Genomic DNA, 18,356 nt, shown 5'->3' on the forward strand with positions numbered 1-18,356 from the left:
AAATGAGTGAAATGTATACAAAAGAAATTAAAGTGCGCAAAATATACATATATTTGCACATGTTTGAAGGGTTAAAAACTGCAAACAGAAAATATACCTGATTCTGACTGCAACAGTTTCTGCTGCTCTTGACTCAAAATTCCATGTGTCTATGATTATCAGAGTAAAAGGATTTTTTAGTTCTTCAGTACTGAAATCCTTTAAATAGAATGCAAGATCTCTCCATACTCAACAGTGAGTAGCATGCGTGTTGTTACAATGCAAGTAAGAATAACATGCTTATGTTATAATAGTTCAGAATAATCACTGAAGTCCTTCCCTCCAAAAACAACTACTCAGGTTTGCGAAGAAACTGGACTCCACTGAAAGCACACAGACCTGAAAGCAGGTGCATTAATTATTTTATTAATTTCTTCTTTTTTACATTTGGGAAACGTTCATCTATTTACAATTTTTTTTTTTATCCACACACAATCTAGGTAAATAAGCCTATGAAATTCCAATTCAGAAAGCCATAAAAATGTTCCCCACCCCTCCATCTGAAGGCTTTCAAATGAATCTTTTTTTTTTTCCGAACCAAAATAATTTTTAAAAATTACATTTGGGAATTCAGATATGCTAGTGATTTACATTCCAGTTATTTAAAATATGCATCTAGACATGTTTTAAAAAAGAAATGGTAAATTCACAAGGATAAGGCTTAAATTAAAGTGGTAATGCACAGTAAAACATTAAGGAAACATCTATAAATAACAGAAATATATTACAAATAAATTAGTTCTATTTACCATTTCAAATATTAAAAATCTTTAATCCATTTCTTCATCTCTCTTTACAAAAAGGTTATGTGAATTGTATGGAAACATCTGCAAAAAATATAATAAATACTTAATTTCTTTGAACATTTTTTGATGTGGGAGACAAACTTCTTTTGTAATCCCCCCCGCCCCAAGAAAATGCCCAACACCTTTGTACCAAAGTTTAAACAAAATAAGTAATTTTTCAGGGTACATACATTTTCCATTATGAACTAAAAAACATTTCTACAAATTACATCAAAAAGAACAATGTAACAAAGGTTAAGCTCATGGATGTCAGTTTCGGGGTTCAAGTGGTTAGCAAACAGCATTGTGGGGGGTCATGTTCTAACATCAATAATTAGCTTTTTATAAAGTGTTTGTACAATTTAAACTGTGTTTTTTAAGGAAGGCAAAGGTCATGATGCCCTGTAGGCAGTCAGCTAAAAGATTTAAAATTCTTACCAAAAATAGCTTATGAATATACAAATACCATTCGCTTAGACAAGATAAATAGGCCTTATCTTGTCTCTCTTTGAAATATCCCGGGCTAAATCAGTTTCCAAAGAAAATATTGTAGGATGGTCTTAATCATGTTAGAAATCGATTTCTTAATCCAGATCTTAACTCTGCCTCAGGGCACAGCGCCATGGGTGTGAACATGGGTTAGGGAATGGATGCTGCTTCCTTCCTGTCACTCTGCTGAGTTCCAAGTCATTCTCAGTAGTGACTGTGACCATAGGTGACCCAAGGTGACAGTTGGCCTTCCTTGCGGCAAACTTTATGTGACACTTCATTGCTGCTACAAGGTAAGAAAAGGTGTGTTCTTCTGAACTAGCAAACACTTTGAAACTCAAAAATCTGTTTCCCCCCATTTTACGAAGCACTTTCAGAAAGGTGCTTGGCTTACCCTAGTTAAAAGTTGGTTGGTTGGTTGTTTTTTAAATAAGTTAGTAGCCCTTTTCTTGTAAACCACAGCAGTAAACATTTGTGCCCTGTGGATAAAGATAGCTCAAAGCATCAATGGCTCTGAGAGGTAGCGAATTCTCTAGTGGTTTTAGAATATGTCTGTGAAAGTATTCGTTGCCAGAACCCATCACCTCTCTTAAATAAAATTAAATTAGCACCTGGCTATGAGAGTGTATTATTATTATTTTTTTAAAAGCTTCTCTGGTGCAAGCATATTTTATTTTTTAAAAAAGTCTTTCATTTCTTGTTCAATGGCAAATTTCTAATGCTTTAAGGTGTGAACTGGACATAATATGCCAGTGATACTTTAAGATCGCCACATTCTAAATGTTTAAACTGCTACGAGTAAGGGCATTTGAAGACATCTTCAGCTAGACACCAATGCATACTGCCCATCAATCATGACTAAAAATGTAAACCAACAAACTCTGCCCAGTGCCTGGACTTCTGTCTGTGACTGAATCATATAACCTTTCCCCCTCCTCATGGCTGTTGACCCCTGCAGGTCAGACTTCTTCTCTCCCTACCTGGAACCTCAAGATGACAATGAAAGCTCTTTGGAATGAGGCAGCATGTCTATTGGGGTAATAAACTTAGTTTCTCCATTTGACATAGGACAAAATCCTATGGTGGGGAGTGAGCGAACTCTGGATAGTAAGCAGAAGAGGCTAAAGAAGGAAATATACCTGAAATGTGAACGAGTGGGTTCAACTAGACGGATGTGTAGCATTCAAAGGGATGATAGGAAAACCCAAACCCTTCTCTGAAAACAGCTTTGCTGCTGTTTACAGTGCTTCAGAAGGAGATGTATACTTATGTGTGTGTCATTAACCAGGTCCACCAGGATGGACGCTAAATTAACAGAAGCAACACTTTGCCCTTTAAAAATCACCGCCACAACGACAATATAATATACATAGTACAATAAAAGTTGAGAAAACATTTCAGGCCTAAATTTTTCTTAAAAATAGGAGAAAAAAAAAATAAAATCCCTTATGCAGTATCTCAAACCATCAGCGCTTCCTTCGCTTTGCCTTGCCTTCTTCATTTTTATTGCCTTTCAGAATAGATTAATTTCCCTGAAAGATCAAATTTACAATCTTCTGCTGATTGAAACATTTGAAGCTGTGATTGATGAAGTTAACAGCGAGGCAGTTTGTGCAGCTGTGAGAGGTGCAGGTGCCCCTAGCACCTGCAGATTTCGCTTCTCCCTTCAATCCTACACATCCAGGTCTCCCCCACCCCCACCCCCAGGCCAGCTTGGTCCCCTCTCTCTTTTGTCATTCATCGATTCCGGTGAGATGGTGTGATAATCTGAGGTTGGAAATAAAGTGCTCCATCTGCTTTTTTTTAAAAAAAAAAAAAAAAGAAAAAGAAAGAAAGAATAACCATTTAGGGGAAATAAAGGGAATCGGAGCCCTCGTTTCTTTCATGTGGAAGACGGAAAGTCCCAAAGGATCACCCTGTGATACTGGATTTCTGAAATACCCTATGGTTTTATATTGCTGAGCTCTAGGAACACACTAGCTTGAGAAAAACTGAGGATGGCAGGTGACCTAAAGGTGTCTTTTCTACACAGGTGGGTTTGGCTTGGCCCAGAAAATAAAGGGTTGGATCTCTGTATGAGGCAGGGGGCCGGCATCGGGAAATTAAGGGGGCGCAGCTCGGTGAAGATGGGCAAATTGGTTCGGGAAGCGGGACGGCGCGGGGGTGGGGTGGGGGGACGGCTCCTGCGAGGTGGACCACTACACCACGACAGTGGAAGTCACTGAGCTCAGAAACAGACGGGCTCGGAGGGGTGGGGGGAGACGGCTGCGGGGATGGGGCGGTGGAGGGGCCACAGAGACTGGGAGGGCGGCGCTCAGAGCCGGGTCTGCGCCTCGGGGATGTAGATCTCGATGCTCTCGGCGCTCTCGGTGGCCGAGTTCTGGCGGACGGACGCGGCGCGCTTGGCGGCCATCAGGCGCTTGCGGGCCTCCTGGCGCTGCGAGCTCTCCAGCGAGCGCTCCCGGATCAGCGGCGCGGGGCCCTTCGCCGGCTTCTTTGGCACTGGAGGAGGGGCCCTTCTCTCCTGATCAAAGCAGAAGGTTCAGGACATTACACAGCTTCTCAGGACAAGCTTGGGAAAGACTGGGATAGGTCAGTGGTTAGAAAACACACACACACACACACACACAAACACACACGCACGCATGCACGCACGCGTACACACATTTCGTTTTTCTTTTTTTAAACCTATGCGCACTGCATATCTATTTTTTTCTTCATTATTCTGGCTTGGGTATTCAAAAGATGCAGGAGGGGTGGACATCCCAGTGAATCTAAGGCGAAGGGTAAGGCTGGATTGCAAAACTATAGGTTTCTTCAAGGGCAGGATTGTGGGAATTTAAAATGCACCCCCCTGCTGAAAGGCTGGGGCTCCCAGCCCATAGAGTGTGATTCTCCCTGGAGACTCCGGACTCTTCCTGGTGCCAGCGATGGGCCAGGAGAGCACAGCAGCAAGCAGAAGCATCTAGAATTCTGCAGCCCCTCTAGAGGAGGAAAGCTTGGTTCAGAGTAGAAAAAACTCTCAGCTCTCTTTCTGGGTTCCCCCCAGCCTCCCATTCCCCTCACCCCCAGACTTTAAGGAACCAAAGGAGGAAGAGTTTATGAGACTGTCTTCTTCAGCTTCGTTGGTGCCACAGCGAGTTCTATGTACCCCTTTATATGTCACACACCAACACACAGCAATAAACTGTACGGGGTCACCGGAGAAGGGAGACACTGGTGTTTCTTACTCTGAGGAGAGGAGCCAATTCCAACAGGACTCCTAAAGATCCTTCCAGGATCATCAACCCCTAGGGGCCTCCTCAGGATGACTGTGGTGGCCCAGGAGGCAATTCCAATCACAGGGACAGAAACAGTGCCATGAAAACTTAACAAGGGACTGGAAGAGATCATCCCTCTTATCAGCAGCAAACCATAAAACAGATATTGTTAAAGCCACTGCCAAACACAGCCATTCATCCCTTTGACGAGAAAAAAAAAAAAATGCAGTGAGAAAGGAGGGCATTGAAACCACAAAGGATTTTTAGGAAAAGCATATTGAGTTTTCAGGCTGTGAAAAGGTCCACGTAAATTCAATGTTTCCCTTTTAGATAAAATATCCCGAGTCTTTATAAAACTTAATGTGAAAATTATCTTAAAATATGGATTCAGAGATTCTCTACATGTCACTTTGGGTCTTAACACGGATGCATGCTTTGCACAACAGTTCCTCTTCGCTTGCCTGTGAGAAGGACCTAATAAAATGTATTAAGAGTTGGAGTTGCCACAGTTATTTAAGGTGGAGTCTGTGTGATCTGAAAGGAGACAAATGGAAAGCACAGAGCACAAACAGTATTCTACTAACTCATGTTTTTTCATTCTCTTTCTCTCTCAGGCTGCTGGGGTGATGTAAAGCTCTGATTTGATCATAGAAAAGGAACATTAAGAAAAATAAAAATCTTACAAATTAAGCTAACTAAACCAGGCATGGTGACGCACACCTGTAATCCCAGAAGCTCAGGAGGCTGAGGCAGGAGGATCACGAATTCAAAGCCAGCCTCAGCAAAAGTGAATCTCTAAGCAACTCTGTGAGACCCTGTCTCTAAATAAAATACAAAAAAAGGGCTGGGTGTGGCTCAGTGGCAGAGTGACCTTAAGTTCAATCCCTGGTACATGCCCCTGAAGAAAAATTAAGCTAACTAATGATTTACTGTGTGGATAGCAATAAGTGACATAATACTTCTTAGTATCACTTCTTTGGGACATTTGGGGAACTCAGTGCATATTTTTAAAAGTATGTGTACTGGAAACTTTTTAGTCATTTTCCTTTCTTTGCATAACTTTTTTCTTTAGCAATTAATTAATTAATTAATTAATTAATTAATTTTTTGTGCTAAGGATTAAACCCAGGGCCTAGTGCATGCAAGGCAAGCACTCTACCAACTAAGAACACTCTACCCAGCCCAGCAATTAATTTTTAAATAATCAATGAATGAGGAATTAGATGGATCCATACTGGAAACTAAATTACCAGCATGTGTACACTTGTAGTGTTTTCTTAAAATAAGACCAATCTAAAAATCTTTCTAACAAATAGTTTTACAAATAAAGAAATGGCGTCCAATGTTTAGCTTCCCAACTGAGAGGCCACATGTACATCAATAGTACTTTCATGTTTAATGTAAAAACCACCCGTTTGAAGGTGAGAGACTACAGTGATGACAGCATCACCCTCCTGCTACTCACAGATGGGACCTTGGGCTAAATTTCTCCTGGGAGCCCAGGGACCCCAGGAAACCTGTTAGGATGGGCACAGTGGAATGAACTGGATTGCTATTAGCTCTCTGATAGTGAGGGGACCTGAAAATAGCAGGGTCACCATTGTTTCAGGGACACAGCCATTCCTAACTTTCAGAGGTTAAATCGCCTAGAACTGTTGTCTTTAGGTCATAGGACAAAGGGTTAAAAAAATCATGCATGATGGGCCAGCCTGGGAGGTAGACATTGGATATCTGTATGAGCCTGTTGGAACCACCGTAATCAAATGTGCAATTACAGTTGGTTAATTAAAGTAAAATAATTTAAGTCTTTATTTCTAAACTGTTGCATGAGGACCCCAGTGAGCAATGTTCCCCAAGCAAGTCAACCAAAAGTAGAATTTTTGAAAAAAAAAAAAAAATCCCAACATTTATGATTACTATGAAACTTTATGGTGTATATTTTTAAACTTGAACAACAGTGGTTTCTTTATTACTGTATTTATGAAATGATTATCAAAGTCAGTTATTTTTCAGGGCTTCCTAGTTTTCTCAGAAACACATCCTAAGGGTATAAGGAAGTTGAACTCTTTCTCTATGGAATCATGCGCTGAAGATGTCATTTATTTTAGTTTAAAAAGCAAAATGGAGGCAGTTCCTTCCAGTGACTAAAATGGTTAAACTTAAAGTTTAATTAACAAAAAAATAAAAAATAAAAAAAGCTACATTCCCATTTTCCAATTCACAAAGACAGGTTTTTCTTTAAAAATATGCCTGAAACATATTACAGATAATATCCCAAATGATTACTAGGTAAACATTGTCATTACAATGAAGTTAATATGATATCAGCTCCATTTCACATTGTAAACAGCAGGACTGAATGCAGAAGCCTATTTAGACTGTCCAGTGTTTGTGCAGGTTTTTAAATGAACCATACAAAATCTACATTGTTCTACCTTCTTGTCAAGAGGATCCATCTGTTTCCAATTATTGGCCTTTAACTGATGAAGTTCATCAAATTTCATACTAATATTTTCTATGGACAACTGCAGCATGTCCCAAAACCCCGCCAAATCCTGGGAGGTGGGCCTTGGATGAGCATTAGGATTCTGTATAAGAGAAAGAAAAATATTCATGCTTTAGAGGAAGATCCACAGCAAGAACAAGACCAAAGAGGCATTTTCAAATACTTCAAATAACATAAGGAGGATCAGTTCTTTTTAGTTTTTAGATATGAGATAAAAGTGAGGCTACAAATGGTAATTTTATACACTCCTCGTTTTGAGACAGTGATTCTCAAATGTCAAGGTTGTGAAATTCCTCTGTTGTGAGACAACAGAATGATTACATGCGTACAATATGGTAAGGGGGCAGGGTCTAAATGTTTGGGAAATCCTATTACAGGATGCATTTTAGCATATGGTGTTTAAATGAAAATACCATTTTTGAGAAAAATACATTACTATTAGAGTAATAAAGTATATTATTAAAAAGTATATTATTATTAGAGTAGGTACTTGACTCTTTTCATACAATTTATTCAGAGAACAAATGAGGAATTTAAATTAAGATTAATTTTAATCTTAATTTATGTGTGTGTGTTTCCTATTCTAGGAAATGAATCATTACAGATACATATGTATGTGTGTGTGTGTGTGTATCATTACAGATATATATCTGTAATGGCTCATAAACATTTTTCAGTGGTTAAGGATTGACTTTCTTTGTCCCTATTCACATTAGCCATGACAATAGAAAGTATAAACCTTAATTTATAAGACAGAAAAACCACATCAAGAGACTGAAGATGTCACACTCATTGCCAATTGGTATCCACAAAAGTGGCTTAAGGCACTGGTTAGATGGCAGGAAACTTCCTGTGTCAGCAGCTTCTCTCTGGTGTCAACTTTGGTCTCTTTTGTAAAGAACTTTTATATCCATGAATGGACTAGTATTATTGGCCTGGCTCAAAATAAATACAAATAAAGATGTATTTATAATTTTACAGTTTTAAAACTACATAGTTCTGAAATTCATTGGAAGAAATAAATTCCAAAATTTTGAAGCACTGGATTCAGTATTTTAAAATCTATTCTAGGGTTTGGGAGTAGTTCAGTGGGGCAGTACGTGCTTAGCATGCTCGAGGCCCTAGAACCCAACCAAAACCAAATCATTCCAGTGATACCTGAATTAACAACAAAAAAAAACTCTTTGTAGTATTTTGATTTAGTTTCTTTTTTTTTTTTAAGGGAGTTTCCTCAACATTTAGATAGTCAGAATAAATAGATAATATTCTTTGCAAAGTGTCTCCCAAATAGTTTTATGATATCACAACATATTTGTTCTTATTAGTAACTAAAAACTAAACTCTTCATATTTTGGAGTTTAGTGAAGTCTTCTAACAGCCCTATTGACTAAACTGTTTCAATGTACCAATGTAAGAACTAATGTATACTGAATATCCCTTTTCCAGAACCCTTGAGACTGGAAGTTAGATTTTGAGCTTTTTAAGATTTTGGAATGTTTCCATATACATAATGAGATATCTGGAGATGGGACCCAAGTCTGAACATGAAATTCATTTACGTTTCATATACACCTTATGTACCTAGCCTGAAATTAATTTTAGACAGTATCTTTAGTGCACCTGCATTTTGTCTGTGACTTGTCATATGAGATAAGGGGTAGAATTTGTCTCTTTTTGTTTTGTGGTGTGGGGATCGAACCCAGGGCCTTGTGCATGCAAAGCAAGCACTTTACCAACTGAGCTATAGCCCCAGCCCAAATTTTTCCCTTTTAGTGTCATGTTGGTGCCCCCAAAGTTTCAGATTTTGGAGTATTACTGATTTTGGATTTTGGATTGGTAATGCTCCATCTTACCCCACATTAGTAATGTTCAATGGGCCCAAATATCTATAATGTTTCGTTTCTTTTCTTTTTTTTATGCTTATTTGTAATGCTTTATTAAATGTCCTTAATTCTGTATCATGGGCAGTTTGTTCCCTTTTTGCCCTCACATTGTCAAAAAAGATGGATGGGGAAACAGAGAGAGGGCTGGGGATGTGGCTCAAGCGGTAGCGCGCTCACCTGGCATGTGTGCGGCCCGGGTTCGATCCTCAGCACCACATACAAAGAAAGATGTTATGTTCGCCGAAAACTAAAAAATAAATATTAAAAAATTCTCTCTCTCTCTTAAAAAAAAAAAGAGAGACCCTAACTCTAAATAAAATATATTTAACTTACTTTATAAAAAAAAAATAAAAAGGAAACAGAGAGAAAAGGAAACAAGAGAGAAAGGGCTTTGGTGCTTAGCCATCTCCTAAAGCAATGGTCACGTAAGATCCCCTGCAACAAAGGGAGTGGCAGCTCACTCCTGAATCTAAACCAGGCCATCTTGGAGGTCAGAGGTGTGGGAGGGAGTGAAGGAGGAGGAAGCTGTGTTCCTTGGTTTAGTTATGTTGGGAAAAGCCAACTTTTGTCCATTCATTCTAAGCCTGAGAATCAAGTCTAGGATAATGTGCAAGTGTTTTCTAAATAAAGAGCTATTATTTTTCTGCTCTTCAGAGTAGGAACTCAAGAAAGAAGGTCTGAGTCTGGTTCTGACCAATCATAGTGCCACGTTTATGCAGCTGTAGACCAAAATGGTACCACCACCAGGGGTGGAGGGGACTCCTCCATGAGGGAGAGGAGTGGAACTCAAATCCTGGGTAGGACTGGAGGGACTGAAGTCAAATAGACTGAGATTTGAGTCTTGGCTCTACCTTTTTTACCATGTGGGCCCGATTAAATTTTTTTTTTGACTTTTCCATGCCTGTTTTCTTTTAAATTTTTTTTCTTTAAAAAAATTTTTTTTTAGTTGTCAATAGACCTTGATTTTATTTATTTATACACAGTGCTGTGAGAATTGAACCCAGGGCCTCACACGTGCTAAGGAAGCGCTCTACCACTGAGCCACAACCCCAGCCCCATGCCTATTTTTCTTATCTGTAAAATCATCCTAACAGTGATATCTTTATTAACTCCAACATGGTCGTCGTGAGGATTGAACAGATCAGAAATCTAAAAGTTGGCAATCTAAAAGTTGTCATAGCAATTAGCACTTGGTAGGCTCTTGACCTTCTCTGCAAGAGCCTGGTTTAATCAGTACCACTGGCCCCCCTTCCCCCATGGGACACTGTTTCAGTCCACTTCCTAGCAGTGGTTCTCATATTTTGCCACCCAAGTTTCTCCAGTGGCCAAGAAATATGAGACCATAAGGGACGAGGAAACATCAAAACCTGGCTGTAAGGGGCTGGGGATGTGGCTCAAGCGGTAGCGTGCTCGCCTGGCATGTGTGCGGCCCGGGTTCGATCCTCAGCACCACATACAAACAAAGATGTTGTGTCCGCTGAAAACTAAAAAATAAATATTAAAATTCTCTCTCTCTTAAAAAAAAATTTAAAAAAAAGCTGGCTTTAACAAGGTTAATATTTCCTAGAAATTAGCAAAATTTTCAAAAAATTTTTGCTACAATTCCATCTTTAAAATCTGTACAATATTTTCATTCTACTTCATAATAAACTAGCTCATCATTTTTTTTTCTTTTTTTTTTAACAAGGGTGTGCTATATGTTCCCTGTGATATGTACCTGGTGACTTATTCCTCACACACCTATTGGCCTGTTTGGATCCTATGGCTTCCTATGAGCCTTCTTACATTTAAAGGACAAAGAATCGAGTTAAATAAGATCTGTGGGCTTGGCATATACCTCAGTTGGTAGAGTGCTTGCCTGCATGCACTAAGGCCCTGGGTTCAATCTCCAGCACCACACACACATAAAAAAGATCTGTGACATAGGAAAGACCTGGTATCTCATGCCTCTGCCTGGGCAACTTGGTGAAACCCTGTCTCAAAAAATAAAATGAAGCCAGGTTCTGTGCCACGCACCTGTAATCCCAGTGGCTCCGAAAGCGGAGGCAGGAGGATTTCGAGTTCAAAGCCAGCCTCAGCAAAAGCAAGGTGCTAAGCAACTCAGTAAGACCTGTCTCTAAATAAAATAAAAAATAGGGCTGGGGATGTGGCTAGGAAGTGTCCCTAAATTCAATTCCTGGTACCTCCTCCCACAAGAAAATAAATAAAATGAAGCTGGGTGTAGTGACACACACCTGTAATCCCAGCAGTTTGGGAGGATGAGGCTGGAGCATCACAAATTCAAAGCCAGCCTCAGCAACTGAGTGAGACCCTGCCTCAAAATAAAATATAAAACGGGCTGGGGATCTGGCTTAGTGGCTAAGCACCCTTGGGTTCAATCCCCGGCACCAAAAAAATTAAAAAATTAAATGAAAAGGACTGGAGACATAGTTCAGTAGTAGAGCACTTGTCTAGCAAGTGTGAGGCCTTTAGGGTCAATCTCCAGTACTTTAAAAAAAAAAAAAAATCTGTGACACATTAGCAAATTTGCAAACTTGTGGAATTTCTGCATCTGGCACATAGCTGAAATTCAATAAAATATTTGTTCAACTGATCACTTATCAATATATTTACTACTAGAAATTATCTCATAATATAGACTTCTGTGAATGTAGAAAAAGGGTCAGATAATATTTGCTGAGAGAGAAGAAAAGAAACTATCAATGTATGTGTGTGTGTGTGTGGGGGGGGCACCCAAAGGAAATATTTGAAAAAAAAAAAGCCTAGAGAAGAGTAATGGAGAGTGTTAATTTTTCATGCTTTATATTTTTCTTGATTGAGCCCAGGCTAGATAAATGACTTCAAGTCTGCATTTGTCCTTGTAAATGAGATTCCTTGTGAGGAGAAACAAAGTGTCATGATACAGAGTTAAAACTCTCAAATCATATTTTGGGTCATTTGGATTGCAAATAATCATGTTTTCACTTTTTTACAAACAAATAAATGGCTTTTTTATTTTCTTTGTTTTAGATTCAGTTTGACAAAAGCAGTTGTGCAATAAAAGCTATTCTTGTATAATTGTTTATAGAGACAATAGCGTTTTTTTTTTTTTTTTCCAAAGCACTTGTAAGGAAGCTCTTGCCCTTTTAGTTTGCAATCAACTTTTAAAATGCTCTTGTTGGGGGAAAAAATGCCATTGTTGGTAGTGGCACTTTTCTTTCTTTGTTTTGCTTTATTATTATTTTTTTTTGTATGCTCAGAAGAGTGAATTATTCCTTTGTCTCAGGAGACCAAATCTATACTTTGTGACACCTCTGAACTCTGCCCTTTGAATTAAAACAGAACACTCTGAGTAGGAAATAGTCATTGTTGTCTATTTTAGAAAAAGAATCACGATCCAAAATTATTTTCTTTGTAACATCATTTTTGAAATACCAGACTGCTTTGCATTTTGGTAGAATAATAAAATCAGAGATATCATGTGAAAACCAGGAAAATGGAAAATTTTCAGTTACAAAGAGCAGGAAATGGAGTTTGAACTTGTTTATTTATTTTTTTCCTCCTCCTAAGATTCTTTAAGTGTAAAATATTTTTAATTTTAAGAAAAGTGGGAAATGAGATTCATCTAAAAACCTCTGTATTCCAGGTGTGAGACTCCTGGGAGTCTTGACTGGATTCAACATCAGTTCTAGTTTAGTTGGTGCTGGTCTTATGGTGCTGTAGGAACAGGAAGATCATAGGGATGGGACATATTACCTACCAGGTTTTCTTCACACAGTTCTCTGAACTGGTAGAATTTCTGGGCCATGAGAAGTTGGGCACTGCCCACTGCGGTTCGGATTTTCCCTAGAACTGAAAAGAGCAAACATACAAGAAGTTTATACATGCCCCATTGTTGAGATCTAGTCTGGTAAATAAAGCAAAGAGAAAGTTGTGTTGTCATGGTTAGGAAGGAGAGCACACACTGCGGGCACACGCCCACCCAGACGGCCCAATCCGGTCCTTGCTCCATGGGTCGCAGCCTTAAAGCATAAAATGAACTTGGAAAAACACACACTCATAGTGCATATTCCTTGGGAGTTCGGGAGTTTTCCATCACAGTCCTGATGCTACCAAGAGGCAAAGAGTGTTTTTCTTTTAACCCCTTTTTATTGCAAGGATGAATTTCAAGTGTTGCTGGTATATTCCTTTATTTTATATGCGGTGCTGAGGGTTGAACCCAGGGCCTCACACATGCTAGGCAAGCGCTCTAGCACTGAGCCACAACCCCAGCCCTATGTCAGTCTATTTATGGATTTATGGAGTCAGTAATCATGATCTTCTGGCTTTTCTAATCCGAATTTAAACACGAGAAAAGCAATTTCTTTTGGCACTCTCCAGATCCCACCCATATCCTTCATTATTTTTCCGGAGCTTAGACACCGGACAAGAGCCATGGCCGGGTGACAGGTTTGCTAAGGAGTGATGGTGTTCAGCCTAGGGAACGCCCCACCGACCCAGCTTTTACACCCCACAGCCCATTTTTCTTTTTAAGATACATTTAATTACCTATGCACCGTGCTGAAATAGTCTTTTTGTAAGCAAGCTACTTCTTGTCTCCCGCGCAGTGCAAGGCTAGCTCCCTGGACTGGCGGGCGGGCGTGCCGGGACCCGGCGGAGCGCTCTGCACAGAGCATCCCGAGGTCTGCTTGTCCCCGGGGCTCCCCCTGCATTCCCCCGCCGACAGTGCACAGCTGCGGCTGCTGGAGCCCCGCCACAAGGCGGTTCGCAACACGCCCTCTCCGCCAGGCACAAGGGGAGGGGAGAAGGTGCCCACATGCAAAATTAGAGAGGAAGAACCGAGTCTCCGAAGAGCCCTGGCGCAGTTTGGAAACCTTCCTGCGGGGAGAAGAGTCTAGGATTTAAGCCATCTGGGTTTTGTGGCACAGAATGTGAGAGTCCCAGAGTGGAATTAGGTCTCCTTTTCTCGACCACATTCCCCACAACACCTGAAGAGAAGAAAACAAAAGAAAAAGAAACTTCATTTCCCAGAGTTTTCTAGTGGTTTGCTCCCCTGTTTGTTCACAACTGCCAGGCTGGAATAATGGTTTATGGTACCCATTATACCTAGGCTCTACTCAAATATTTCAGCATTCCTACACATGTAACTCAGAGCGCTTATAAATCCTTCCATATGTCACCAGTCAGACTGAACAGTTCACCGGCAGACATCTGCCTCTTCTTCATATCATGGGGTCCCCCTGGACAGACCTTTGGCAGTAAATTCCTTAGGCCTAAATTTCTCACTTTCTTTTCAATCTGCTTTTATAATCTTTTGGGATGGTTATCCTTTCCCTCTTGAACTCAGAAATCAGTTGTGTGAGGCCTCTTCTCCCTTCTTCTATATCCCCAAAGCAGAAAGGACAGCTCACAGAGACACAAGGTGGCCTGATAGTTCAGGCCTTAAGCGGGTCTGAATCTTTGCTCCAACGCTTACTAGCCACTTGCCTTGGAAAAGTCACTTAACCTGTTTTTCATATATAAGATGGGTGCTAAGGGTACCTATTCATAGGATTGTGGTAAAGGTTAAAAGCAACTATGTATATGAATCTCTTAGGAGAACATCGGATAAACAGTAAGTATGTGATAAATGTTGGTTATAATCTAGGATCAGAAAACTATGTTACTTCCATAGGTGTGTCAACTATAAGAGCCATACTTGCCCTGGCAAGTAGAGAAGAGGAAAAACACAAAGTGTGGACTATTTACAGATGACTGTTCCAGATCTGGGAAGGTGCATGGAACAGGGACTTCCTAAGTAAGCATGTGGTATTAGGCAAACTCTGAGGTTCCTGGAAACCACTCTGAATTATCTTTTTTTTTTTTTTTTTTTTTTTTTTGAGAGAGAGAGAGAGAGAGAGGGAGAGAGAGAGAGAGAGAATTTTTTAATATTTATTTTTTAGTTCTCGGCGGACACAACATCTTTGTTTGTATGTGGTGCTGAGGATCGAACCCGGGCTGCACGCATGCCAGGCAAGCGCGCTACCGCTTGAGCCACATCCCCAGCCCCCACTCTGAATTATCTTGCCGGCAGGATTATGACACAGCAAATCTCGGAATAAATCCTGGAAACTTAAATCAAGGGTACCTGATTCTCCAATTTGCTGGTTGGCATTCTATAGCTTCTTGGAACTATCATAGGAACTTATCAGCTATTTGGATACACTTCAAAACTTGGAGCTAAAGGTTTTCAATTTTATCTGAACACCTGAGCTACATATGAGACCACAAAATAAGAGCAGCTATGATAGTGATTCTCAAAATAGGAGAAAACCCTGGTCTAAACAACCATTTGGGTGACCGACACACACCCATATAGGTAGGGGACAGTTTGGCTCTTTCTTGGATGTAAAAACAAGGGACATCTTTCTTCATTCAGCAAAATTTGGAGAGAGTCCCGGATGCAGAGCCTTGGTGACAGTATCTTGGGTGGAGTTGTGGCCCTTCTGTTTCCCAGGTTTTTTTTCCCCTCAAGTTCCTGGGATAGAAATTCCCTCCTGGCTGCAGGATATCTGCATCCCAAGTGATGATCTTTCCTAGGCCAAGGGTGAGGAAGTGACTTCTTTGACCTGAGTGCAACAGGAGGGCTCCGGACAAGCAGGTAAGAACTCATATTTCCTTGTCCTCCACTCTTCCTTTTTCAGAACAAAACATTCAACTTTAATTTTAAGAAGAAATCTCTAATGGAGTTTTGGGGGGATTTTGTTGTTATTTTCTCCATTAGACATTCACTTGGTGTGTGAGACAAAATGTTTTCTCCAGAAAGTAAACTTTATATTTATTACATATGCTTTGAGAAAGTAAGAACTTAACAATAAATGGTTAATTACAGTGAAAGTAAAAAAATGCAGAAATAAATGAGCTAAGAAGTGCTAAATAAATGAGAGAAGACAGCTTACGGATGAGTTTTTTAATTTGTTTGTTTTTGCAGTACTAGGGATTGAACCCAGGGACTCTTGCATGCAAGACAGGTGCTCTACCATACTGTTGCCCCCAGCTCTTGGTGTTGTTTTGAAACTACTCTGAAATGTCCAACAGCAATCTTATAGCAGGGTGGGAAGAGAAATACTTTTCTCAGGGACTCTAGGTAAAGAAGAGTAAGGGAGAAATATCAAATGAACTATATAGGCCGCAACTATATACTGAGGGCTTTCTTTACACATATCAAAGAGCCCAAGCTGGTGCTGGAAAGTCCCGGAAGAGGCCTAGATGTAACACATCTTTCCAAGGTTAGTCTTACTGTGGTCTGGTGTCAGGTAACTTTGTGGGAGCTGGGCTGGTCCTCAAGGCCAAAGCTAAAAAGTCCAGAGGAGCCTGAAAAGATGAGTGGGATCTAGTTGAAAATTGGTAGATGAGGCCAATTACATTTTTGTGGAGCAGGGATAATCCTGTGATCAGCATTATGATAGATGGATATGACACAGTAGTAAGTGAGACAAGGTCCCTACCCTCATGGAGCTTATATCCTGGTGGAGAGTAATGGGAAAAAGTGATAGCAAACATACAAATACAGATACGTCTTGCACTTGGTAGAGGACAGGTAGCAGCCAGATGGAGCTAAGCTTGATTGAGCAGCTCGAGAGTAGCAAATTCTTTAAATGGTGGTCAGAGACTACTGAAGGATTTTTCCTCTTTCCTAAGAAATGGAAAACAAACAAACCAAAAGCACCATTGGAGTAGTTTCAGCTGCAAAATGAAAATGTATCTGGATTAAACAGCTTTAGGAATCATAATTTGATGATGCCATTGTTTTTATTTGAAAAACAAGATACTTTCAGGAACTTCATATTTTCCTATTAAAGGGCAGTAGAGCAAATATTCATATGTGGTCTCTCTCAAAGGAACCGATATTAATTTTTTATTGGATTTGCTTCTGGATTGTCCCCATCCCCTGGCTGCCTCCTCCCTCTTCAATAAAATGAAGCCTTACAGATAAAACACATGTTCTCCACTCCTGCCCCATTCCCTCTCTCCCCAAAGTGATCCACACGGAGAATGACGGTTCTAGTGGTTCAATGGATTAGTCCTACCACTGAGTTCATAAATCTCTTCTCTGTTCCTGGAAAGGTGATAAGTCAGGGACGTCTGAGTGTAAACCAAAGGGCAATAGATTGGGGATGAGATCCTGTGACCTTAAGTAGAGATTTTCTCTGGGCATCAGAATAGGGTTTTAAGACTTTGCGAGCCCAGGAGGTTTATACTCCTGGGTTCTGATGTAGTTGGTTTCTCTCACACTTGAATTCATGCGATCCTTCCGGATTGTTCAACCAAATGTGGTCTCTATATAGGTGTATATATAGGTCTATACAGATCTTAATGTCCCCCAAATCTTAACTGGTGAAGGCTGGGTCACCAGCCTGTAGAAGGTGAGGCTTACTGGGAGGAAGGTAGGTCATTGGGGATGTGCCCTTAAAGGGGATAGTGGGACCGTGGTCCCTTCTTTATCTTCCACTTCCCAGCTGCAATGAGATGAACAGTGTCCTCTGCCATATGCTCCCACTATGATGATGTCCTGTGCCATCACAAGTCCAAAGTAATAGGGCTAGTGACCATGGACTGAAATTGTGAGCCAAACCTTTTCCTTTATTAAGTTTATTTTTCTCAGGTATTTTGTCACAGTAACAGGAAGCTGATGAACAGGTGTGGCCAAGTTTTTACCATTCATCTCCCTTAAGGCGCAGACAATACATCTTCTAGAATAATGATCTCTGCTACATCTCCCAGACATGTCATTTAACTGTGACTTATATCATCTATTTATGTGATACTAATCATACAATAAGCCTTACTTTGCTTTGCAACTCTTTTTAAAATAGAAATAAATCTAGTTTCTCCAGGTATCTTCTAGGCACTTGATGGAGAAGTTTGTAGACCCCTTCCTCACTTTCTTTTCCTTCCTCAGCTCCTTTGTTAGTTTGTCCCTCAGTGGAAGAAACAAACAACAAGAAAAATTGTTGCTGGGTGAAATTCTAATTAAGAAGTGGGCATATTTTTACAAATTACATTTATAATTCCTGGAACTTCTCATTACACAGTGAGAAGTTTTTTTTTTATTTTGAGACAGCATCTTACTAAGTTGCCTAGGTTGGCCTTGAACTTATAGTCCCCTGAGTCAGTCTTCCAAGTAGCTTGAATTACAGGGGTGTACCACTTTACTCAGCTTAAATTATTATTACTTTTATATCAAAACTGTCTTTGTCTTATCTAATTGGGTCCTCACAGAACCCTCTGAGGCAGGGCAGACAACCTCATTACATTTGAGGAAATTTGGGCTTAAATTAGGAAGTGCAATTCCTGGGGTATTTCCGCTGTGTCCAGATCCTTGTCTTTGAAGTCCAAGTTGGGCTTTTCCCTCAACACTTATGGAAAACTGGGT

General features: G+C 40.2%; 1 protein-coding gene across 15 annotated transcripts in view; it reads right to left on the minus strand.

Annotated features, from left to right (window-relative positions):
- Positions 1-384: 384 nt before the first annotated feature.
- The window catches only part of Dlgap1 (DLG associated protein 1), a 912,507-nt gene continuing 894,535 nt past the window's right edge, over positions 385-18,356 (minus strand). For 14 of the 15 annotated variants that reach the window (XM_058586411.1, XM_058586410.1, XM_058586409.1 and 11 more), the window contains 3 exons: positions 12,702-12,793; positions 7,009-7,161; positions 385-3,837 (listed from right to left, as the gene is read on the minus strand). In XM_058586411.1, the coding sequence (XP_058442394.1) occupies positions 3,628-3,837; positions 7,009-7,161; positions 12,702-12,793 (455 nt within the window). In that variant the 3' untranslated portion in view covers positions 385-3,627. Of the gene's footprint in view, positions 3,838-5,140; positions 7,162-12,701; positions 12,794-18,356 lie in introns of those variants that run through there. The other variant, XM_058586420.1, reaches the window with a different exon arrangement.

Source organism: Marmota monax, unplaced genomic scaffold, assembly GCF_021218885.2.
Source record: "Marmota monax isolate L192 unplaced genomic scaffold, Marmota_monax_Labrador192_F-V1.1 WCK01_AAM20220418_F8-fsc00103, whole genome shotgun sequence".
NCBI classification, from domain to species: domain Eukaryota; kingdom Metazoa; phylum Chordata; class Mammalia; order Rodentia; family Sciuridae; genus Marmota; species Marmota monax.